Below are 26,007 nucleotides of genomic sequence, written 5' to 3'. Positions count from 1 at the left end.
CCGTAGGTGGGCATGAAGGCGGCGACGGCGGCGAACACGGCGTTGACGGCCAGCGCCGACACCGGCGCCGCCTGGTGAGGACGGTGTTGCTACACGCACCTGGCCATCATGAAGGTGCCGTAGGTGGGCATGAAGGCGGCGACGGCGGCGAACACGGCGTTGACGGCCAGCGCCGACACCGGCGCCGCCTGGTGAGGACAGTGTTGCTACACGCACCTGGCCATCATGAAGGTGCCGTAGGTGGGCATGAAGGCGGCGACGGCGGCGAACACGGCGTTGACGGCCAGCGCCGACACCGGCGCCGCCTGGTGAGGACAGTGTTGCTACACGCACCTGGCCATCATGAAGGTGCCGTAGGTGGGCATGAAGGCGGCGACGGCGGCGAACACGGCGTTGACGGCCAGCGCCGACACCGGCGCCGCCTGGTGAGGACAGTGTTGCTACACGCACCTGGCCATCATGAAGGTGCCGTAGGTGGGCATGAAGGCGGCGACGGCGGCGAACACGGCGTTGACGGCCAGCGCCGACACCGGCGCCGCCTGGTGAGGACAGTGTTGCTACACGCACCTGGCCATCATGAAGGTGCCGTAGGTGGGCATGAAGGCGGCGACGGCGGCGAACACGGCGTTGACGGCCAGCGCCGACACCGGCGCCGCCTGGTGAGGACAGTGTTGCTACACGCACCTGGCCATCATGAAGGTGCCGTAGGTGGGCATGAAGGCGGCGACGGCGGCGAACACGGCGTTGACGGCCAGCGCCGACACCGGCGCCGCCTGGTGAGGACAGTGTTGCTACACGCACCTGGCCATCATGAAGGTGCCGTAGGTGGGCATGAAGGCGGCGACGGCGGCGAACACGGCGTTGACGGCCAGCGCCGACACCGGCGCCGCCTGGTGAGGACAGTGTTGCTACACGCACCTGGCCATCATGAAGGTGCCGTAGGTGGGCATGAAGGCGGCGACGGCGGCGAACACGGCGTTGACGGCCAGCGCCGACACCGGCGCCGCCTGGTGAGGACAGTGTTGCTACACGCACCTGGCCATCATGAAGGTGCCGTAGGTGGGCATGAAGGCGGCGACGGCGGCGAACACGGCGTTGACGGCCAGCGCCGACACCGGCGCCGCCTGGTGAGGACAGTGTTGCTACACGCACCTGGCCATCATGAAGGTGCCGTAGGTGGGCATGAAGGCGGCGACGGCGGCGAACACGGCGTTGACGGCCAGCGCCGACACCGGCGCCGCCTGGTGAGGACAGTGTTGCTACACGCACCTGGCCATCATGAAGGTGCCGTAGGTGGGCATGAAGGCGGCGACGGCGGCGAACACGGCGTTGACGGCCAGCGCCGACACCAGCGCGCGCCGCCGTCCCAGCCGCGCGCCCAGAGCGCCCCACCCCACGCCGCCCAGCGACCCGCCCACCAGGCTGATCAGGACTGCGGACAATGTTCTTAAAGTTACTCAAATCTTTATACAATGTGTTTAGGCACCTATGGTGGAGCTATTAACCACTTACAGTATGTACGAGGAATTTTACCGACATATCACCCCCATACCATTATTTTCTCAACCATGTTTAAATTGCACCCCTTTAAAGTATCATGGCGCCAAACACGGGCGCACTTGCTAAATTAACCATTATCAATCCTTTTATGTATTCATAATTTATATTAATAATAACATATGTAAATGTTTACGTTATTTTATTGAATGACATTGACACGAGTGACAAGACAATTCACTCTTTCTTCAGTGGCCGTAGGTCTCATATATAACACAAAATAGGTATAACACCTCCGTCGCAAATCTCTAAGATCGGTCTTCTGCATCTTGAATTGGTATTACGGTGCACAACATCTGGTCTATGTGTCTCTTCCAAGTATCTCCAGAATCCATCCTTATCTCGTAATGGAGCCGACCTAGAGTTTTAGTTACAGTTCCAAATTGCCATTTATTACGTCCGTTAGTATAATCTCTAGCTTGAACCCTCTGGCCAACGGTAAATGAGCGCACGATGCGGTTTTCTTCAGATCTTTCGGGCCTTGCCCCCACATCTTCCCCCCTGGTCTTGAACTGCACGTGCAACATGTTTCTTATTGTTCTGCTAAACATAAGTTCATATGGGCTCTTGCCGGTTGTAGTACTCGGGGTTCTTAATAAGCGTTCCTTTACTGCTAGAATTTTGTCATGCAGATTACCTGGTTCAGCGTTCATGCAATTTAGAGTCTTTTTTATGGTCTGAACATATTTCTCGGCTTGCCCATTCGTAGCTGGATGGTACGGTGCGGATGTTTTATGTACTACTCCTTTTTCTTTAAGGTAGTTTTCGAACTCTGTTGAAATGAACTGACGTCCATTGTCAGAAACAAGTGTTAAGGGGAACCCAAACGTAAGAAAAATCTCATGTAATTTTCTGATACACCAAGAGCTGGTTGTCGTTTTGGTTGGGAAGATTTCAACCCATTTGGTGTAAGCATCGACAACTATAAGCAATGACTGTCCCTTCAGAGGTCCCGCGAAATCAATATGGAGTCGCTGCCACGGGCCTGTCGGAGGCTCCCAGTGGTGTAGTGTAACCGGTGGAGGCTCGTTTTGGTGTAGCCGACACTCACGACAGTTTCTAACCATCTCTTCTAAGTCCTTGTCCATATTTTTCCAGTAGACGTAGCCTCGTGCTAGTAATTTCATCCTCACCATACCGAGGTGTCCCGAGTGTAACTCATCTAATACCCGTTTTCTCAGCGCTACAGGTATCATGACTCGCACTCCCTTTAAGAGACATCCATCTTGAATAGTAAGTTCATTATCATTGTAGCCATATCTGCGAACAGTCGTACCCGCCATCAACGCTTGTAACAGGCTGCTGTATTCGGTATCTTTTAAGGTTTCTTCAGCAATTTTCCCCCGGTCAACCGTGATTGTATTTATTTGATTTAGTTGAAATGCAGTATGTACATCAATTATATTGGGAGCTATTGTATCTACTGGGAATCTTGACAAATAGTCAGCATTGCTGTTATCGTTCGAAGTCCGGTACTCGATTGTGTAATTGAAGCCGGATAGAAAATGCGCGTAGTGGAAAAGCCTCATTGTGCTCATTGCTGGCAAAGTCTTGTGTGGATGAAAAATAGTAGTTAGTGGCTTGTGATCAGTCACAAGTATGAATTTTCGTCCGTAGCAATAGTGGAAGAACTTTTTAAGGCCCCAGAACAGCGATGTAGCTTCCTTGTCTATTTGGCTGTACTTTTTCTCGCTACTTGTTAATGAGCGGGATGCGAATGCTATAGGTCTATCAGAACCATCGGGTAAGCGGTGCGATAGAACAGCTCCAAGTCCCGTAGGTGATGCATCTGTAGCTAAAACCAGTGGATGTTCTGGATTGAAGTGGGTCAAAACCCTATCGCTGAGTATTTCTTTTTTGATCCTATTGAAACTTTCGTTACATTGGCGAGTCCACACGAAGTGTGCGTTTTTCTTAAGCAGGTTATTCAAAGGCGTAGATATTGAAGCTAAGTTCGGTATGAATTTGTTATAATAATTAGCCATGCCTAAAAAAATCCTTAATTCATTTACGTTACTGGGTGGTTTAGTATCTGTAATAGCCTTTACTTTGTTTTTATTTTTGTGTAAACCATTTTTATCTATAATATGTCCTAAATATTCGATGCTCGCCTTCATAAAATGGCATTTTTCTTTGTTAAGTTTCAAGTTGTTTTCGTTTAGTTTTTGTAATACTTGTCGTAGTCTAGCCAGCAGTTGTTTTTCTGTAGCTCCTTGGATGATGATGTCATCGAAAAAGCATTTAACGCCAGTGATTCCTTGTAGGAGTCGATCCATGAACTTTTGCCATAAATTTGGGGCTACTTTGACCCCAAACATGAGTCTGTTTACTTTAAAAGTTCCCTTGTGTGTGCTGAGGGTCTGCATCATGGCACTTTCTTCGTCCATCATCATGTGTAAATAGGCTTGGCTAAGGTCTAATGTACAGAACAACTCTCCGCCATTCATCTCTACAAGGATGTCTTCTATGATAGGGATGGGGTACTGTTCATCTTTAATGACTTTATTTAGGGTAACTTTATAATCTGCGCATAAGCGTATGCTACCGTTAGGTTTGACAATCGGTACAACAGGTGTTCCCCATTCTGAGTTGTCAATCTTTGTAATGACTCCTTGTTTACATAATCGTTCTATTTCGTCATCTACCTTATCCTTTAGCGCATATGGAATGCGTCTAGGTTTGACAAAGATTGGCGTTGAATTTTCATTCAAGGTGAGACGACCTTTGTAGTTAGGTATACAACCTAGGGTACCATCAAATACATTGGAATATTCAGACATAAGTTTTTCGACTTCTGGATGTGTTTCTAAGTTGACTTGATTGATATTGTCCATGTCAAATAGGTTTATTGCGCGTATCCATGTTCGACCAAAGATAGCGTCCAAGTCTTGCTTCATAATGTAAAGTTTTCCGTCAAAAATTTTATCCTTGTATTTGCATGTAACATAAGCTACGCCAAATGGTACGAAGACTTCCTTCGTATATGTTCTCATTGTAATTTTAGTTTTGTATATTTTACACCCTGTATTTAATTTCTTAAAATCCTTGTAAGACATGGACGACAGGGCCGCACCTGTATCTACTTCCATGACGGTGTCCCTGTTGTTGAGAGACACGTTTATCATTAACTTGTCTGTCCTACACGATTGTATCAAGTTCATATCCCAGGGTGTGTTGTCATCGACTGTTTCAGACGAGCTATCCACGTCGTGTTCTTCCGCAAGTTCATGTTCTATTTGTTTGCTGGCTTGCATAGATCGTAAACAAACTCGAGCAAGATGGCCTTTTCGTTTGCACTTGGTACATATGTCATTTATGCTTCGACACGTATTCGCTTGATGTTCTTGACTTCCGCAACGGAAACATTTCCCCTTTAAATCTTTAATCGAAAGAGGTTTGTTATCCATTTTACGTTTAAAATTATTGAATCCAGTTTTAATGAAGTGTTGATCTTTCGGTTCTTGCGTAGAGCAGTGTGCAGGCGACATGTAACTACTGTCCGATTTTGCCAGTTCGAGTGTAGTTGCATTTTTTACTACGTCTGTGAAACTTGATACTTTTACTTCCTGTAAGAGTTTTGTTCTTATATCGTTGTCGCGTAAACCTCTTATAAATTGTAGAGTAAGAAATTGATCGCAGATTGATTTCTTGCAGTGAATACACGAAAACTCGCAATCTTGACACAAACGTTTCAATTCAGAGGTATAAAGCATGACTGATTCATGTGTATCTTGTACTCGCGTAATAAATTTATGCTGGCAAGCCCATACGCTAGGCTTTGGATCTACATAATCTTTCAACATTTTGGCAATATGATTGAAATCCATTTCACATGGATCGTCGGGTGCAAATAAGTCGTAGGCTTTTTGGTGTAAGTCTGGTGGTATAGAGCTTAAAAGCATTAGCGTCCGGGTTCTTGAATCTTCACAGATATTTAATTTCATGTATGTTTCCAACCTTCGTATGAAATTTGTGAAGTCTTCGCGATCATTGTATGGTTGAAATGTGATCTTGGGTCGGTGTACAGCCACGGACGTATTATCGCGCGTGCTTTCAAGACTCCGAGCGTGCTGCGATACCGACACGTAAGTTGAGGATGCATCGACAGCGGGGGTAGGGCGTAAGCCGTGTAACTTCAATTTTAATTGCAAAATACTTTCCTCTGTTGTGTGGCGTTGCTCGATTTCGGTTTCTATACTATCTGTTCGTGACTCTATTTCATTCTGGATGTTGTCAAACTTTTTCTCGTAATTTTCAAGGCTTGTAAGCCGTTGACATATTTCAAAGTCTGATGTTATGTGTAATTGTTGTAGTTGTTGGTCTAATTTTGTAAGTTGACCACGTACCGATGCCCGCAGGCGCGTAAAGCGTTCTAATTCCTCCATCCTCGTCGCCAGTTTTATGTATTCATAATTTATATTAATAATAACATATGTAAATGTTTACGTTATTTTATTGAATGACATTGACACGAGTGACAAGACAATTCACTCTTTCTTCAGTGGCCGTAGGTCTCATATATAACACAAAATAGGTATAACAAATCCAAATATTGAACACATATGGAATGTTAGTGTTTGTATATACAAGGTGTAACAAAAATAGTGGGTATCAGTTTAAGGACATATTCGTTATCGTGTTCCGATTAGGCTAGGCCTTTAGTTAGGCTGGTTCCATATATGGAACATCATTTATCATATCATAAATAAAATAAATCATATCATAACGTACCATATATGGAACATAAGTTAATACACCAAGCCAAGAACTCTTCTCGTGCGACAGTATGCACAGTTCGATCTCACACGAGGGTAACAATAAGGGCACTGCTGAAAGTTCTAGGGTCGCGCAGGCGAGCGATAGGCTGCATACTAGTTACACCTTCAGTTGTTCTGGTTCCATATATGGAACATCATTTATCATAACGTCCCAAATATGAAACATAAGTTTATGAAACTCACCAAGCCAGTTCTTCTCGTGTGGCAGTATACACAGTTCTATCTCACATGAAGGTAACACGAAGGGCACTGCCGAAAGTTCTAGGGTCGCGCCGGCGAGCGCTAGGCTGCATGCTAGGTACACCTTCAGTTGGGCTATACCACAACCGGCCTGAAAAGGAAATATTGTTTAACAAGAGAAATGACTTTACAAAAAATTATTAAATCATTTATGACTATAATAATACTGTCAAATAATTTAATTTCCGACCCATTTGGTACCTTTTCACAGTGACAATCAATATGGAAGTCGAAAGAGACCTCATACTATTGTCACTGTGACAAAGTACAAAATGGATAGGAAATTTAATTCTTTGACTATACATCTCATCTCAAGATTTTACTTCAAGAATTACAAGGAACCGAATACAGCGTTTTATTACGAATTTCGTTGATTTCGTTGATAATGCGCTAGTACCGCTATAGTCTATGAGTTCCCCGCTCACATTGTCCATAGGATCAGTATAATGTTCCATGTATGGTGTACATGCATGTTCCATAAATGGAACACTGGGCCTCACCTGTCTCAGCGCGTCCTCGTGGAACTGGTCTAAAGCGCTGGTGTCGCTATAGTCTATGAGCTCGCCACTTTCATTATCCATGGGTTCAGGTGGGTTGACAGTCATGCTGACTGCACCCGGTTCACCGGTGCCATCTGTACCTAAAAAAATTAAACAAATAAGTAAAGCACGATAATCTGTAAATAAATATAACTAACCATAATATACACTCGCTCAGTCAATTAGTCCACTTAAGTCCACTATGTGCCACATATGGGACCCCTCAGTATGTTTTCTGTATAAGAATAGAGAAATAAGTTTACACATTCACTGCTGAACTATGGCCGTAGCGCTACGTCGTAGCTGATAACATGGGTTTCCCGGTATGTAGCGAAAATGCTTTGTAGAGGCAAAACAACAACGTGTCGTGCGTGATTAGCGGTGAATGGCTTAAAGTGCTTACTCCATCAGTTTCCTTACTTAATAAATAATAAGTTGTATGGGAGGTTTTTGCTGCAATCAGAGTCTACTCCTTATGGGAGATATGATAAAACATATTATTAATAAGTTATGTGCTACAGTATACATATAGGACGTACCAGTCAGTCTGTCCTCTGTGTAAGCCATGGTGCGAGCTATGGACCCGAAGCTCTTGGGCGAGTCGGAGTCAGAGCGAGCGTGCACGAGGCACGCCTGTTCCTCCGCCATGTTTCTCGCTCGTTGTTATGTGACACATCTGGAAGAAATCAGTACATTTGTTTAGTAAACAAATCAAAATTTTTATATACTGTACTTAATCTGTTAATGCATGTCTTAGAATTAAGTTAAATATCTATTAACTAGTAATTCCGTATAATTACCTATATCTGTACTTATAATAGTTTTCCTCACATAAAATAAAATATAATAATGTAATACTTATAAACCTAGGGAAGAGCAAATATAATAATGTAATACTGCCTCCCAACACAAGCATTGTTTGCTTACCGGGCGGCTTCATCCCCTGTATCACAAAAATGTACATTTTTATGAAATAAAGAATTTTGTAATTTTATTGTTATTTTTTACTGTTTTTGTGTGAAAAACATGTTTTTTATGTTCGAGTTTGTCCCAAAAACCCAAATTTCTATGATCTGAACTTTTGATTATCCAAACTAATTGGTTCGGATAAACTTCGGATAATTCAGGTTCTACAATAGATGTGTTTTGTCACCTGTACACAACTAAGTACATGCAAAAGGGGCTTAGTGAAGCAGGGGCGTAGCTAGAGGATATGGCGCCCGAGGCAGTCACCAAATTTGCACCCCCTGAGGTTGGACTAAAGCAAAGGGAGTGATGTTATTATGACACCTGTTTTTTATTGTGTTATCGTAGAGAATACGCTAAAATAAGCATGTTTTGGAGGAAAAACTTTTCTCTAAAATCAAAAATGGCCGAGATATTTGACCCGCAAGTTGAAACCCCTACCCCCCCTTGACAACCCCTACCCCTACTTGAGAAATAAAAAGCAATCTTTTGGAACAGTAAATTTAAGTAACAGAGACAAGATAGGTGCGACGACGAGCGAAGCGAGGAGGAGTGTGTTAGGTTGACCGCGATCAAACAGAGCGCCAGAACAGACATGTTATTGTACCTACTAAAAAAAATCTAAGTATTTTTTGCTTTGCCCTTTGCTTTAGGCCAACCGTTAACTGTGACTATAAAGTTAATAAACGAAATTGCATTGAATTACTATTATCAAACCCAAATGTATATAGGTGAGTACCTACCTACTAGTAATCTTATCAATATGAAATAAGTACAAACAAGCAAAGCATTGTTATCAATAAAATATATATACTTTAGTGATTAGGTGTATATTATTAAAATAATACGCAAAACTTTGTCGAATTTACTTAAGTGTGAAATGTTTTTAGTACAAACTTAAGAGAACATTAGTTTCTGTTTGTAGACAAACAAATGCACTTACTTTGGTAGTAAACTTTCACAATAATGCTTTACAAACGACTTGACTATGTGGTTGGCTCAGTGGTTGGTGACAAATTCAGGAAAGTGCGGTGGGCGTTAGTCGCATTTAACCAATTTAGAACGCGCAGGGGATCACAAAACTACGCCATGTACGACACTGTATGCACTTTATAACAGAATAAATCGCATTACGCGAACATAGTGCTCTTTAATTGAATATAAATTGATTATGACCGCTGTAACGTCATATTTGAGAAATTGAATGAGTGTTTAAAAAAAAGAAAAACTTTTTAAATATGTTCACTAGACTAGTCACTAGACATAAACATTAAACACACACACGGAACAAGTGTCACTTGACTTTTTTTGCAATAACTCGGCAAATTAAATTAGTTTCTTTATATTCAATAAACACATGGAAATATACATATATATATCTCTCTTTTAGAAAAAATAAACAATCACTCTTTCGTATACAAGCGTTCTAACCTGACTGCAAGAGTGCAAGTGCAAATAAATATGAATGAATGATAAGATAATAACTATATTACCCGTATTATTTTAGAAGGTGTGTAACTTAAGAGGTTACTTGTCAAGATAAAAAGGAATAGTGCATGATTATGTGACGTTTTTTAATTCAGCTGCATTATTTTTGAGTGAATGATTGCTTTTTAAACAAATAGTGTTGCGCTAAGTATCGATTAAGTCTGATAAAAGCAAAACATTTTTTATGTGTAATATCACAATCAGAAAATATTTCCCACTGTTTATTTGTTATTTACTAGCCTCCGCGCGCAATTTTGTCGGTCTTAAAATTTTAAGTAACCTTTAATACAATTTCAAGACCTTACAATGTTTCAACTCGTGACACGCATTTGCAGTTATTTACAAATGAAGTAGTTTATAGATAACATTAAAAACATCAGCGCCGTATTTGCACTTAAGTGAGCTATATATAGATGTCTCGTCGGAGAATGCAACGACCTGAATTATTATATTGTAGAGGTAGGTACTTATGTTTTAGTATAAAGGTCAAGTTAAACATAATAAGTACCTAGATATAAGTTGTACCGATTGAGTAATAGCAAAAGCATATATAGCAAATAATAATTATGGATAAAAGGACATTTTTGTTTCAATAGAATACAATTTCCGGGTTATTTTAAACGATGTTATATTATGGTAGGCAAATAATTATACGAACGAATGATAAAGTTAAAATAAGCATTGGAAATAGCAGACAAAACATTGCTTTCTACAGGTACTAAAAATCGAAGCAGGATTAACTCAGAAGAATTTTCTAAGGGTTCAAAGATATAAAATTTCATTATATATATTTCTATCGATAACTTACAATTTGAAGCATTTACTAAGCAATATTAGTTTCTTTCGTTATTTAACACTGAAAGCGGTGCTACACTGTTTATATGTATATACATTTATTACATTGTGATTTAGAATCGCTCGTGTCGTGTGCAGAATTGCAGATTTGCAATAATTTAATTGAACTTAGGACCTGATGCGCTTTTTACGAAAACACATTTTTCACTCGTTCACAATCACAAAACATAATAGTTAAAACCGCTTCATACAATCAGAGCAATTTACATTTTTCACTGAAGCAGTTTTAATGTATTCACCAATTTTTGCAACACTGATAGAACAAGGAACCGCGAAAGTGTGCCACTGACTAGACATGGCATGAATGAAGTAAAAAAATATATTTTGTCAATGCAGGCTATCAAATTAATATCATTACTACTTTTAACTTTATGTAAAATATTTACATTCAGTTTGTTTTATCCAAAGAACATTGAATTAAGCGAACTAAAACAATTGACTGAGAATTTTATACTAAAGTTTGTATGTCAATCTAATCTGTCCACAAATTTATCTCATGTGTAGCAGTGGAAAACCTAGAGTTTAAGGTCAAGAAAGGGACAAAATATGTGGGTTAGTAAAATGCATGAAAGAGAAGGGCTGCAGATCAAGGCAACGTGAGTTGATATTTCGATCCCTGGATGGCATAACAGTAATGTGCACGGACCTAGAAAACTCCATGGTAATAATTATGTTAATATGGCAAATCTCACTTATATGTATTGTGAAAAAGTATGGAACTAGCGCCCCTCAGTAACATAATATCAATAAATCCAAGTGTTCATAATATGTGGTATTTTCTATAAAAAGGGACCTTATTTTTGATGGCGCTTACGCCATTATTAACGATGCTCCGATATAAATACAATGCCGCGCAGCGCTGTGCGGCGTAAGCGCCATCGACAATAAGGTCACTTTTCATAGAAAATGCCCCATATTTTATTTAATGCGAATCTATTATTACTTTACTTACCTACTTTTAATTTAACATAATATGTACTTGTTAAGGTATGTTAGTGTGGGTGCGGATCTGAAGTAGGACAGTCCCCTCATTCTGTTAGGTGCTATGACCTACAAATTCGCAACCCCCATTGCACTCGCCTTCGCCTTAAGGAATGAATTTTATTCCGGTCCGGGATGACAATTTATCCTGTGTCTTTTTCAAGATTACAAACATGCAAACAATCCCATTTATGATAATAATTATTAGGAGAGAAATGGACTGAAATCGTTTAGCTGAAATACTATACGAAATACAAATATGTTTTCCATTATAATAATAATAAAATCTTTATTTTGAACCATTAAAGTCCATATATTATTGTAAGTGATTCTCTTAACTAGATTTATAGATATGTTAGTAAACTATATAAGTATGATATTACTAATGGTACTTTTTTTAAACAATTCACATTTACTACGAAATAGATAACTAATTTATCTATTTCGACCTAAAACGAGCAATAGCCATAGTTTGCCCAACCCAGTGCATTAAAATTGGGCAATCATATCTCTCTGCGAATACACTCAGTATGCCGTTGGTACTTTTTCTGACTCGGCTTAGCAATCTTAGCATCGAAATGATTTTCTTGCGCAGCATGGCTTAAAAACCGCCCGTGTGAGCGGTGTGAGCATTGGCGAACATACCCGAAGCACTACATCACCTAGGTAGCCTCAACAGCATCCTGAATGCATTGTTATATTGAACGCGCAGGGCGTTAAAGGCTCTTTTGTTATACTTAACCCACAGGCTGCTCGAGTAAAACGACTGACATTATTATGAAGGACTGACATGACTGATGTTATTATGAAAGTTTCTCCCGAAAATAGTCTCTTGCTCTTGCTTACTTAATAAATAAAAAGTAATATAAGTAACATTTAATATAAAATTAACATTTTTAATTAATGTTTTAATATTTTTTGTATAATTAATGCTTATACATAACATCAACCAATAATTACAATCAAAATAAAATTAGTCTTGAATTCGAATGTGATATCTTGCGATCTCTACTTCATGTGTAGCAGTTTACATATTGACCAGTTATGTCTAGGTACGCATTGCGCAGGTAGGAGTGTTAGCACATGCGCAGAAGGGTTACGCTTTATTAGCAAGTTTCATCATCCATCAATCAAACTTCATAAATTCAGTAATTTTGTGAACAATCAGAAAAGCGTGAGTTAAATTTTGAAATTAAATATGTTTAATCCGAAAATGTATTACTCTGAGTCGATAGCTTTATGCAAAGTTAACAATTTTATTAATCCATTCAATATTTCCCTCTAGCCACATCCTTACAAATGTCAAACTCAATGATCATTCATTCATCATTTGTCACAAAACCGGCGGGAATAGCTGTGTAACGTCAATAGGTTATGTATTTGTTTGCTTCTGTGTTTATTTAAATAATTAACTAAAAATGTGTGAGCTCAATTCAACAAACTTCACTTCTAAGCAAATAAAGCTAATAAGAAAGTATTTGAAGTTGAGAATAATGGAGGATATCGTCACATTTCGCGGACACGAACAAGAGTGGAACCATGTTTACGATTTAATGAAGAGAACAGTTTTGCAAGGAGAATCGCACTCGGCTTTATTAATAGGGCCTAGAGGCGGTGGAAAGACTACCGTAAGTATCCCATTTTGTAATTTTAAAGCCTGTATCAACCTAATTTTCCTTTTAAATCTTTTAAATTGTTATTGGAAAATGTATCTTGACCAGTATAGTTCACAAACATCTTTATTACAAATCAACATTCCAAAAATATATTAGTAAAAATACTAAAAATCTTAACTAGGGGGGGGGGGGGGAGGGGGGCAGAGGGGCAAGTGCCCCGGGCGCCATCCAAGGGGGGGGGGGGGGTGCCAAAATGGGCATAAGGCAGCAGCAGGGAAACTTTTGTCAGTCGTCAGGGGGAGCAAATTTGGTGACTGCCCCGGGCGCCATATCCTCTAGCTATGCCCCCTGGGTGGGAGGGGTGTGGGAGGAGGTTTTAACCGTGCTCTTGTGAAGCATTTCATTATGAAGCGAAATATATCGGCTTCAAATACATGTCAAAAATAAAAGAATAACAATGTCTTGTTCCAGTTAGTAAACTCAGTTCTACACCGGCTGGGGAAGGAAGCAGACCTGGCCAGCGATGCCATCATTGTGAAGCTGAACGGCCTCTTGCACCATGACGATAAGGTGGCGCTGAAATCTATTACAGCTCAGGTAACAAGTTGACCCAATAATGAGTTTTTACAAAAAAAAAAACTTCCTATTAAAACGACATATGTGCCGGGAAAATACACCCTTTTCGTTTCGTGCCTTCAATACGGCTACTTGGGCACCAACATGTTTAAAGGAAACTTAACTTTTTATATTGTTTGAAGGTACATAACCCTCTATTAGGCTGTGTTTCCACCAGAGATCTGTGACCATGCGTAGTGAGGGATGTGTTCGTTAAGAACCACACAAGAACCACTAGCCCACTAGAGCTGCGCCAAATGAGGATGGGTAAGTGATTCTATTGGTTCTTTACAAACACATCCCTTGCTACACAACCTCGCACATCTCTGGTGGAAACGCAGCCTTATGTGTGGCCCGATACAACAATGTTTTTGTGTAATAAACTTTAAATAAACAAATACAACATTAATTTCGAGCAATGCACACCCGCAATTACTTATTCTGCATTACTTTTAAGATGGAGAGATGAGGTAAGAAACTTCGACAAATACTGGTGGAGAACAGCACAGGATAGGAAAGAATAGAAAAAAACCGGCCAAGTGGCAGTCGGACTCGCGCACCGAGGGTTCCGTACTTTTTAGTATTTGTTGTTACAGTGGCAACAGAAATACATCATCTGTGAAAATTTCAACTGTCTAGCTATCACGGTTCATGAGATACAGCCTGGTGACAGACAGACAGACGGCCAGCGTAGTCTTAGTAATAGGGTCCCGTTTTTACCGTCTGGGTAAGGAACCCTAAAAACTGGGGGAAGCCTTTTCCGCACACGCGACATGCAAATAAATATATTAAACTAGTTTTTGCCCGCGACTTCGTCTGCGTGGAGTTGGTAATTTGGGTAGCTTATTTTCGAATCTGCTTTTTATCGATTCCCCATACAAATTTCCACCCTTTTCACCCCCTTGAAAGATGACTTCTGAGATAAAAACTACCCCGGGACTCAAACTATCTCTATACCAAAACCAAATTTCAACTAAATCGGTTTAGCGATTTAAGTGTGAAGAGGTAACAGACAGACAGACAGACACTTTCGCATTTATAATATTAGTATGGATTACAATCCAATGAAAGTGTAAAAAATTAAAGGCTAATATTATTACTTGTATCTCGTATAAGCTCACGGGTATATACATCCCGGTCATTTGATAGGCGTGCGTGGGGATACAGATCCAACACGTAGAGGCCCTTTGGAGAAGTTTCGTAAATCGGTCCCAACAGGCGTAGGGGCTATTATAAATACAGTGGAAAAGAGTGCCGGTTATGGTATTGAAGTTTGGCTGGTCAAAAGATTGGGCTATTGCTGAGAGGTCCGGACACCTGCCATAACAATGTCTGTACACGTTATCGAGGCAGGTGGTGACTCGCCGCCGACTAGATGGGCCCCTGAAACTGCCGTCGTAAAGACGACCAGGAGCAACACCGGTGTGAGCGGCTCAGGGGTGTCGAGAGGTGTGCGCCGCTTTCTACCCAGTGGCTGTCACCAGCCACTGTGCCAACTCGCGTCTTATGCATCTTTCACTTCCACCCCTGGAGCATATAGCTCTAGGGATTCCTCTCTGGACGGCCAATGAAGGCAAGCCAGAGCTGAGAGTCCTGCAGGTCCCATTGGAGTCCACTCCGACCGATGAAGACACGCCGGAGACGGAGACCCTGACCGACTCTCGGGAGCACTCGGGTCCGTGGGGTCGTTACTCCCCAACAGCTCGCCACAAGCTGCCCTGCGGGCATATTATTACTATTATTGAAGTTGAAGGCATTACTTTTCCACTTTGACATTGTGTATGTTTAATAAAGTGATTTATTAGTTAATCTGATTCAGAATATCTGCCAAGTTAAACCAGTTTGACAGCACTGGCTTCCCTCGAATGCGGCTGACCCATTATTAATTTTCAGATGCAACTAGAAAATGCAGTAGGTGACCGAGTCTTTGGCACATTCGCTGAGAACCTCTCCTTCCTCCTCTCCTGCTTGAAGAGCGCTGATAGCCACAGCAAGAGCATGATATTCCTCCTTGAGGAGTTCCACGCATTCTGCCATTCGGCGCGGACGCAGACCCTGTTGTATAATTTGTTTGATATTACGCACGCAAGGCAGGCGCCCATGTGTGTCTTAGGTAAGTAATTTACAAATATTATTTTCACTCAAGGGCCTGACACTCTTTGATAGGGAAAGATAGTCTTATTGCGATTCCTATAAGAGGAAAGAGAAAATAGTGACATGCTTTGTCCTTATCACCGACCGGGTTTTTTTTCATGGTCGGGTTATGGCAGCATAGGTAGGAGGCGATGGCGAAATACCGAAATGTATAAGAGCGGAAGAGAAAAAGGATTATGCTGCCATACATTAACCTGTCAATACATGAATATGTCTTTCTCTTACCCCTGGTCGCTCGGTTTCATGTCTATAACTACCATATACTATGTCTATGTTTTCACTAGTAGTTCCGCCATTTTGAAAAATTTCCATAAACCAGTATATTGAACCTGGTCCCAAAATTTCACTAGAATCAGTTGACAAATTCGAGTTGTAGAGGAGAAAAGCCAGGCAGTCATTAGCGTTTTTGTCCAAGCTGAAATGGGGATGCTTCGCTTAGTTGCCCCAATTTTCCAACCGATTTGTCATTTTACTACAAAATTGGTACAAAAGCATCATCCAATTGAGTTGTAATTTTAACAATCCAACTAAAATCTTGCCATGCAAGACAGAGAAGTGGAGCCAAAGAATTCTAATGTGGCACCCAACCGATGGGTTAAGAGCGCAAGGCCCACTATTAACACGATGGGAAGACGAAATTATACGTACAGTGGGACCACTCTGGACAAGGGTGGCAAGAGAGAGGAAATACTGGAAGGAGTTGGAGGAGGCCTTTGCCGACAGGCACACTGAACAAAGGGGCCCACTGACTATCAGTCCGCCGGATGATATCGGCCTGTCAGTTGTTCGGAACTGTCAAATTTTTGTTCTAACTGACAGGCCGATATCGTCCGGCGGACTGATAGTCAGTGGGCCCGTTAAGAGACTTCATATAAACATTCAAAACTAATTTACTATCACAAAATCAAACATGTTCAGAACAAAGGGCTATTTAATAGATTTTAGATTTAGATATTTATTCTCATAATATAAAATTACAATATAAATTATCTTAGACTAATCTACACGAATTTATATTATGATCGTCAAGTACATACAATTTAAATTATTTGATAAATTCAAAAATACAATTTATATATTTAATAATATAATAATAAAAAATCTTGCTAAGGGAGGGTTATGTTTTGGAGTTAATATATTAAATTTTCAGGTATAACCAACCGGCTAGACGTGATGGAAACTCTAGAGAAACGCGTCAAATCTAGATTCTCTCACCGTCACATATTCATATTCCCCGGTGAAGGCTCCAACCCGCACGCGAGGCTCTTGGACGAGCTGGTGGAAATGCTATCGCTGCCCGTGGAGAAGGTGGAGAAGGTGAAGAAACGAGCGAGGAAGAAGAGCGTAGGTAAGATATTTGTTAGTAGCTGTAGATAGCACTGACCGGTTTTGTAACTTTTGTCAAAAATTCGGTCAAAAATCAACAACAAAGCCCGAATGATGGAGTCACTCTGAGACGAAGATCGTCTTATGGAAAAACATATTTTTTTCTGGATGACATGGGTTTAGATGTAAAGTTTTGATTGGAAATAATAGGCAAGATACTAAATTACAATTATAGTACACAATTGTATTTTTTTCGTAGGTTGCTACGTTTTTATAAGAATTTCCGCGAGGTAGTAAAAAATTTTCATTCCATCCGATTTTCATGATATTTTTTTTTATACTTCCAATATTATTTTTAAGTAAAGGCTACAGTTAATTTTGAAACAATGTTAAGTAATGTAGAAGAATTATAAATAAAACCGGCCAAGTGCGAGTCGGACACGCGCACGAAGGGTACCGTACCATTACGGAAAAAACAGCAAAAAAATCACGTTTGTTGTATGGCCCCATTTAAATATTTATATTATTCTGTTTTTAGTATTTGTTGTTATAGCGACTAAAAGATAAAGTGTGGACTGAGCGAAGATGTAGTGACAAAAATTGAGAAAGGTATGTTGAGATGGTTTGGACACGTGGAAAGAATGAGTGAAAGAAGGCTAACAAAGAGAGTGTATATACACTCTCCCATATGGGAGAGGTAGAAACGGGAGTTGGAAGGGGCAGACCTCGGCGGACTTTCTCTGATCAGATCGGGGAAATCCTGAAGAAAGGCCAGGTCAAGAGCATCCTAAACCGGCGAGCGTGTATGAGGAATGTTATGAAAGTGAAGGAAGCGAAAGAGGTATGTCAGGATCGTAGCAAGTGGAAATCCGTGGTCTCTGCCTACCCCTCAGGGAAATAGGCGTGATTATATGTATGTATGTATGTATGTGTTGTTATAGCGGCAACAGAAATACATCATCTGTGAAAATTTCAACTGTCTAGCTATCACGGTTCATGAGATACAGCCTGGTGACAGACGGACAGACAGACAGACAGACTGCGGAGTCTTAGTAAGGGGGTCCCTTTGGGTACGGAACCCTAAAAATGGATCTTTGGTTAAAAAAAAAATTGTTTTTTCAGCCGCTGAGCCAATGGAAACGGACAGCCAAAGTAACTCTATTCCTATAGAAGTCCTGGACCGTTGCAAAGTAGACCTGAAAGAGTTCTCGAATCTAGATCCAGGTTTTGTAGAAGACTGGAACGCGCATGTACTAGCTTTAAGGGGGGAGGAGAGGGTAGTGGACGCGTTTGAAAAGTTGTGCTATTATACTAATAATGAGCAGATATTTAAGGATATTTTGGTAAGTACCATATTATAAAAATATTTAGATCAGTACGGTTTCACTCACTAGTGTTTTTAATCGCTTTTGGCGACATGTTTCGGATGCGTCGGGAATCCTTCCTCAGGCACGAGTGTCCGCGGCGGTTGTACTTCGTGCACTGCCCGCGCCGCCCGCCTCGTCGCGCCCGCCTCGTCGCTTGTCGCGCTGATGGAAGCTGAGGAAGGTTTCCCGACGAATCCGAAACATGTCGCGAAAATCGATTAAAACAATAGTAAGTGAAACCGTACTGATCTAAATATTTTGAAATATGTCTCACGATAGTTTAATTACCATTACAATATTATAAAATTATATCCGGATAATTTCTAATACTTCAATGTTATTCCGAAAATCACCCAAAATGTTACCTTACAACTTTTAGTTCCTATGGCCACTAACGGCCTCTATCATTTTCAGCTCAATGTCATAATGTTGCAATCGAGATCGAAATGAAAGACTAATTATTTACATATTTTAATGACAGGTATCTATATAAAGTTGACATAAATAATTCTACATCGTTGATTTAAACAAAGATAGATATAACTCCGTAATAGATGGATACAGTCTAAGGAAAAAACGTGCCTCGAAAATCTCGAAAATTTGATTCTCGATCAGATGGCGCCACTAGTTTTGGCTTACTCTCGTATAGAGGGCGTTGACTGTTTCGTTTGTGATTTATAATTTTAACGCATACCAGTGAAAGAACATGGGTCAAAATCATATAAAAATAATTAATGCAAATAAATAAATCATTTATCCATATTTAAATACATTTTAACGTATTTTTATAAATCTTCATTTTTAGTTTTAAAGTATGTCGATAGATGGCAGTGAATGACAGTACCGCTCTAACTTATTATATCCTCATTGATTTAAATAAAGACCAATTAATCTTCTACTGGATAAGAAAGTTAGAAACTGTGCCATCCAGCGCCATCTGCATTAGCGATTTAAACAAATCAGCCATAAAGTTTCTCTAATGTTCGCTCATAAGACTGATGTTGGCGTGTGCGTGACTTCTTAAAAATATGATGGCGGTCAAAAGCTAAATTTCTATCTACACATTATGAGCGCATTTCTTCTCAATATTCACTAATCTTATAGCACTTAACACGTTCACTGCCGGCTCAAAAAAGTCCCCAATCATTTCTGTCAAAGGTTTTAAAGCATCCCTCACACTTCTCCCTACATTGCCAGTGAAAAGTAAAGGTGGTTGTATAATAGAGTTAAAAACTAGCGCCAAAACTGGCTTTAGAAAGTTATCCGACCAAATCTGAACGCTACCCACGATCATATTTCTAAGCGTTACAAAAATAGCCCGTTCTAAATTTAAAAATATAGCTACAGGTACATTAGCAATGATTTGTGGTATAGTAAATATTTCCGCTACAATCCTATTAGGTATCCTAGACATTTGTGACGCAAATCTTTCTGTATAAGTATAAATTCCCGATGTCGCTAAGAACTCGCCTGTACTTTTTTCAAAATAGTATAAATCTACTTTATCAGGTGATGTTTCTTGAGTATTTTCTACAAATTTTGACCAAAACGAACGCTTAGTCTCTTTTATAGTTGATAACTTTTTCTCGTGTTTCTCATGGTTCTGAGGATTATAAACTAACATATGATGGGGTAGGACGTATAGAGGATGGTCCCCTGAACCGTTCCTGATGGTTTTGATGGGGCTGGAAGCGACGGGTAGTCGAGGGGACGTCTGTGTTGCGGCGACCGTTGGTTCTTTTTTCTTGTGCTTTTGAACGACCACTTGTAGGTATGAACCGGTGTCCGCTGAAAAAATAAAATACCGTAAAACTGACGTACAGTCGCCATCAGATATATCGGAGCGGCCGAGGTGCTCAAAAATATCTGAACACGCACTCTAACGTCCTGACAATAGATATATCTGATGGCGACTGTACTACAGACCTAGAGACCAGACCAGACCAACTACAGACGTGAGTTGAGGGAGAAGACAAGGGGAGGTTTTTGCTTAGCAGTGAGACGCTAATTTAGGCTAATAAAAACCGGCCAAGTGCGAGTCGGACTCGCGCACGAAGGGTTCCGTACCAATATCTATAAAAACGGCAAAAAAATCACGTTTGTTGTATGGGAGCCCCTCTTAAATATTCATTTTATTCTGTTTTTAGTATTTGTTGTTATAGCGGCAACAGAAATACATCATCTGTGAAAATTTCAACTGTCTAGCTATCACGGTTCATAATATACAGCCTGGTGACAGACAGACGGACAGCGGTGTCTGTAATAGGGTCCCGTTTTTACCCTTTGGGTACGGAACCCTAAAAAATAACACAAGTAGAAAACAGCGACACAAGTAGATGTAAACAGCAGGCGGTCTTATCGCCAAAAAGCCGCTTACCTGACGCCGGCGAGCGTATCTCTACATCCGTACTCTCCTGATACTGAGACGAAGTATCCAGTTGTATGTTGCCTATCTCTACCTCCTTAGCTTCTACACCTCGATTAGTTGTCGAACTCGTATAAGTAGACACATACTTTTTTGGTGATTGTGTCATTTTGATATTCAAAAAAATATTGATTGGTTTTACGACTACACAATTATATGTTGTCAATATTTTATTTTATTAAAGTGACGTTAGAAATAAACAATGATGACAGTTGTTGAATGACGTTGATTGATTGCTTCTTTGCTTCTATTATTGACAAGTTTGAAAACTTTTGTACATGGAGACTATATAAAGGAGCCAAATATCTATGTATGAAAAGTGTCCATCAAATTACAGTAATTAGGCGGCGCCACCATACACCGAAATCATGGAGACTGTATAAAGGAGCCAAATCTCTATGTATGAAAAGTGTCCATCAAAAAACAGTAATTAGGCGGCGCCACCATACACCGAAATACTACCAAAAACAACCTACGTAATTTTTATCGGGTTATTTGTTGCCTTATATGGTTCATGTTATACTCATGTCCCAGAGCCTAACTAGCGCCACCGGAGAGATTAGGAACTATTATTTAAAGCTTAACGCGGTCACTTTTACAACAATTCTGCCATAAGAGATTGCGATCCTTTCTATACCATCCATACACCGAAATACTACCAAAAACAACCTACGTAATTTGGTCGGGTTATTTGTTGCCTTATATGGTTCATGTTATTGATGTTATACTCATGTCCCAGAGCCTAACTAGCGCCACCGGAGAGATTAGGAACTATTATTTAAAGCTGAACGCGGTCACTTTTGCAACAATTCTGCCATAAGAGATTGCGATCCTTTCTATACCATCCATACACCGAAATACTACCAAAAACAACCTACGTAATTTGGTCGGGTTATTTGTTGCCTTATATGGTTCATGTTATACTCATGTCCCAGAGCCTAACTAGCGCCACCGGAGAGATTAGGAACTATTATTTAAAGCTGAAAGCGGTCACTTTTACAACAATTCTGCCATAAGAGATTGGCATCCTTTCTATACTTTTGTACATTTTGTAGTAAAAACCTACCAATGAGGTGTGGCGTCGTTTTAGATTTATTATATTTATGCACTTATTTTTTAGCCACCATGTATATTCTCTTTACTATTACGGTTCAGTATGGCCAAAGATAGATATAACTCCGTAATAGATGGATACAGTCTAAGGAAAAAACGTGCCTCGAAAATCAAGAAAATTTGATTCTCGTTCAGAGGGCGCTACTAGTTTTGGCCTACAGTCGTATAGATGGCGTTGACGGTTTCGTTTGTTATTTAACAATTTTAACGCATATCAGTGAAAGAACATGGGTCAAAATCATAAAAATAATTAATGCAAATAAAAAAAATCATTTATCTATATTTAAATACATTTTATCGTATTTTTACAAATCTTCAATTTTAGTTTTAAAGTGTGTCGACAGATGGCAGTGAATTTACTGGGGTTACAAAATTTACTATGACAGTGCCGCTCTAGTATAAGTTACTCTATGCTATTACGGTTCAGTATGGCTCTGAACATGATTGATTTCATACTTGCCTAGAGATATCATAACCTATTGAAAATCAAATATTACGTTTTCCAGTTTCAAATAGTCTGCACCCTATCCCCGAGTAAGCCCTACATCGAAGCCTCGGACCTAATATCAACCATAGACAAAACTGTAGCTCCGGAGCATAAAGTAAAGCTTTTACAGTCTCTATCTATATTAGAGTTGTCTCTGGTCATCGCTATGAAGCATGGAATGGATATATTCGACGGGCAGCCTCTGAACTTTGAAATGGTTTTACATAGGTGAGTACCTAAATAAAGTGAAATAGATGTCATCATACGAAAGAAAAAGAGAAAACTGGCCAAGTGCGAGTCGGATTTGCGCAAGGCTTCCGTACCATTACGCAAAAAACGGCAAAAAAATCACGTTTGTTGTATGGGAGCCCTACAACCAAAGATAGATATAACTCCGTAATAGATGGATACAGTCTAAGGAAAAAACGTGCCTCGAAAATCAAGAAAATTTGATTCTCGTTCAGAGGGCGCTACTAGTTTTGGCCTACAGTCGTATAGATGGCGTTGACGGTTTCGTTTGTTATTTAACAATTTTAACGCATATCAGTGAAAGAACATGTGTCAAAATCATAAAAATAATTAATGCAAATAAAAAAAACATTTATCTATATTTAAATACATTCTATCGTATTTTTATAAATCTTCATTTTTAGTTTTAAAGTGTGTCGACAGATGGCAGTGAATTTACTGTGGTAACAAAATTTACTATGACAGTACCGCTCTAGTATAAGTTACTCTATGCCTACAACAAACGTGAGTATGTATATGTATACATATGTATAGCGGCAACAGAAATACATCATCTGTGAAAATTTCAACTGATGGGTAGCTATCACGGTTCATGAGATTCAGCCTGGTCGGGATATCATTTCCGCGCCAAAACCAACATCCGACTTGTGTGTTTCTCAGACATTGCAATTGCTGATAATTAAGTTTGTAAAATTCTATCTAGTAATAGTATGCCCTCAGTGCCCCATTACCGAATTTAGTCTTAGTAATCCTGCTTAAAAATAAAAATAAAGATTTTCTCTAAATCACATTTGACACTACATACATGCTAACCACACTGACACTTCTATGTCACAACTATGTGCAAGCATTAAATGTCTCTATAGTTTAAACTGTGTCACTAGTTATTTATTAATAATTAATTAGGTAAGTACTAACTTTCGACTATTTCATTATTTTCCACTGTTTTTTGTTGACGTGATCAGGTCCTGGCAGAAAATCAGTGCTTTTCCTAATGGGTGAAGCGTAATACTGAGCCAGAACCTTTTTGTTTTGCTGCGACGCACACAGGATTTTTATTTGTATAAAACAGTATTTTTATGTATTTTTTTCCTTTTCCTCTACATATTATGTAAAAATCGGTGTGACTTATTTGTTGTTGTAATTTTTATTTATTTTCTGGATTGTTCTGTGTACCTATGTCATTTCTGTATTTGAATATTTTGTGTGTATTGTGGCAAACAAATAAACAGTTTATCTATCTATCTATCCATGGTTAGTTCGCCTTGACACGCTAGCAGATGCATTTTGAGTCTGAAGAGAGATTTGGCAGTTATTCCGAAAACATATCTTTCGGCTTGCCCTACTCCAAAACTCTAGGCACGCCACTGGTTTTTACCCTTTGGGTACGGAACCCTAAAAATGGTGAAGTTGATCTACTGATGAAAAATGAAGCATTTTAAACTGTTAGGTTGGTTCATTAAGTATTGAAATAAATAGCGCTTATTTACTATTTCAGATACACAAAATTCGCTGCATCCAATTCGTCCACACAGACTGTACCCCGACCCGTAATTTTAAAGGCCTTCGAACATCTCCAGGCCTTAGAACTACTCGTCCCTGTTCGTGGTTCGGATTACGCGTCGAACGAAACTACTGCTAGTAGAGTACAGAAAGAGTACCAACTGTTTACATTAGCAGCTGAAGGGTTAAACGAGGCTGTGGCAGGGTTTAAGGCGTTGCCGACAGAAATTAGCCATTGGCTTAACAGTGGGGACCTTTAGTGTTGCTCGCTACGCTCGAGATGCTATTTCGTTTCTAGCACTGTTCAAGATATGGGAATCTGTATAGTATTACTCGCTACGCTCGGGATTCTTTTTCGTTCCTTGCTATGCTGAAGAAACATAATAGTGGGAATCTGTAATAGCGTCGCCACGCTCGAAATTCTATTTCGTGTCTCGCTCAACATACGTCATAATAAATTATTATAGAAGTTACATAAGTGTTTTTTTACTATGAGTGTAAGATTATTTGTATTGTGTTTTATTTATTTTATTTTTTAACTATTTATTCTGGCTATTTTATAATGTTTTGTGCTATTTAATAAAGTACAATCAAACATACAAAGATAATTTTATTAAATATATGTTTTTTTTCTTGATAAGTGTACGTCTAAGCTTGGTCTAAGTCTAAGCCTATATTATATAACTCCGTATAAGATGAATAAAGTCTAAGGAAAAAACTTGCCTCGGAAATGAAGAAAATTTGATTCTCGCACAGATGGCGCTACCACCAATACCAACCTTTGGCCTATTCTCGTTTAGATGGCGTTGACAGTTTCGTTTGTTATTTAACAATTTTAACACATATCAGTGAAAGAACATGGGTCAAAATCATATAAAAATAAAACAAAAAAATACAAATAAAAAATCATTTTTGTCGGTTGATAGATAGCAGCATAGCAGTAAATTTACTGTGACTACAAAATTTACTATGACAGTACCCCTCTATCCTATATATTCTCTTTGGTTTAAGCTAGCTTTGCACCGACTTCAACAACAAAGTGAGTCACATTCTCATAGTAATCTGGCATTCATAATGCCATAACCACATTTTGTCTATGCAAATGCCATGCGAAGTTAACTTGGTCAACTGTTCGTCTGTGATATGTAATACGAGCCTTGCTGCCCGTTTTAAAACTAAAATTATTTAAAGAAATAAAAGGGATTCGGAGAATTGAATGCTTTGGTTTTGAATAAACCGCCATCTAGCGGCAATATGATGTATCACAAGCAGAACTTTAAATACGTCGCCACCTAGCGGAAATACAAGGCATTACAAAAAGAACTTGCATTTGAAGTAGTTACGCTACTCGCCATTAGATGGCGTGCATGGCGTTTCAGTCTACGTTGCTACTTACCAATAGATGTCGCGTAGGTGAATGAAGCTTTATTTCAATATTTTAACATAAATGTTTTGATATAAGCAAAATAAAAGTGTGATAGTAAAACTTGGTAAAACACAGCACAAAACAAGTAACAAACAGAATACAATAAATGTGTTAACAATGGCAAATATAAATTATAGCAATTTAACAAATGTAAATGCAAGTAAATGTAATGGTGCGTTTTAGACCTACGTGGGCTTTCAAAAATGGTACTTTTTTGAAAAATTTAGTTTTTCGTTCGTTTCCTTATTTAGTTCCCCAGTTTTTCATACAAAATTTGGGTGTCAGTTTTGTAACGGTCCATACAAAATGTATGTGAAAATGC

At 39.7% G+C, this 26,007-nt stretch overlaps 3 protein-coding genes across 4 annotated transcripts in view; 1 reads left to right on the top strand and 2 right to left on the bottom strand.

Annotated features, from left to right (window-relative positions):
* The window catches only part of LOC134752666 (synaptic vesicle glycoprotein 2A-like), a 30,118-nt gene extending 19,116 nt beyond the window's left edge, over positions 1 to 11,002 (bottom strand). Inside the window, exons 1-5 of one of the 2 annotated variants that reach the window (XM_063688342.1) lie at positions 10,377 to 11,002; positions 7,654 to 7,790; positions 7,076 to 7,215; positions 6,519 to 6,666; positions 1,270 to 1,432 (exon numbers count right to left, since the gene is read on the bottom strand). In XM_063688342.1, coding sequence (XP_063544412.1) covers positions 1,270 to 1,432; positions 6,519 to 6,666; positions 7,076 to 7,215; positions 7,654 to 7,762 — 560 coding nt within the window. In that variant the 5' untranslated portion in view covers positions 7,763 to 7,790; positions 10,377 to 11,002. Of the gene's footprint in view, positions 1 to 1,269; positions 1,433 to 6,518; positions 6,667 to 7,075; positions 7,216 to 7,653; positions 7,791 to 9,023; positions 9,498 to 10,376 lie in introns of those variants that run through there. The other variant, XM_063688343.1, reaches the window with a different exon arrangement.
* Positions 11,003 to 12,725: 1,723 nt separating this feature from the next.
* On the top strand, positions 12,726 to 24,840 carry LOC134752679 (origin recognition complex subunit 4). Its single transcript, XM_063688356.1, has 7 exons — positions 12,726 to 13,032; positions 13,492 to 13,617; positions 15,529 to 15,748; positions 16,940 to 17,137; positions 18,238 to 18,458; positions 22,527 to 22,735; positions 24,255 to 24,840. The coding sequence occupies exons 1-7, from the start codon at positions 12,823 to 12,825 to the stop codon at positions 24,517 to 24,519; spliced, it is 1,449 nt and encodes a 482-aa protein (XP_063544426.1). The 5' UTR covers positions 12,726 to 12,822; the 3' UTR covers positions 24,520 to 24,840.
* LOC134752680 (uncharacterized) lies at positions 19,456 to 21,026 on the bottom strand. The gene is made up of 2 exons (XM_063688357.1): positions 20,860 to 21,026; positions 19,456 to 20,270 (listed from the first exon to the last, which is right to left on the bottom strand). Exons 1-2 carry the CDS (start codon positions 21,014 to 21,016, stop codon positions 19,540 to 19,542), a joined length of 888 nt encoding a protein of 295 aa, XP_063544427.1. The 5' UTR covers positions 21,017 to 21,026; the 3' UTR covers positions 19,456 to 19,539.
* Positions 24,841 to 26,007: the final 1,167 nt, after the last annotated feature.

The sequence above is a fragment of the Cydia strobilella genome, chromosome 25 (genome assembly GCF_947568885.1).
Source record: "Cydia strobilella chromosome 25, ilCydStro3.1, whole genome shotgun sequence".
NCBI classification, from domain to species: Eukaryota; Metazoa; Arthropoda; class Insecta; order Lepidoptera; family Tortricidae; genus Cydia; species Cydia strobilella.
Note: the sequence above shows the minus strand (reverse complement) of the source record. Positions and strands in the feature narration are given on the sequence as shown.

What these genes read in the sequence shown, in the direction of transcription:
- LOC134752679 (XM_063688356.1), top strand. Translation starts at nt 12,823, where the DNA reads ATGTGTGAGCTCAATTCAACAAACTTCACTTCTAAGCAAATAAAGCTA. An exon ending in GAGGCGGTGGAAAGACTACC is followed by an intron (nt 13,033 to 13,491) that starts GTAAGTATCCCA and finishes GTCTTGTTCCAG; the next exon opens with TTAGTAAACTCAGTTCTACA. An exon ending in AGCGAGGAAGAAGAGCGTAG is followed by an intron (nt 17,138 to 18,237) that starts GTAAGATATTTG and finishes TTGTTTTTTCAG; the next exon opens with CCGCTGAGCCAATGGAAACG.
- LOC134752680 (XM_063688357.1), bottom strand. Translation starts at nt 21,016, where the DNA reads ATGACACAATCACCAAAAAAGTATGTGTCTACTTATACGAGTTCGACA. An exon ending in GATACGCTCGCCGGCGTCAG is followed by an intron (nt 20,271 to 20,859) that starts GTAAGCGGCTTT and finishes TTATTTTTTCAG; the next exon opens with CGGACACCGGTTCATACCTA.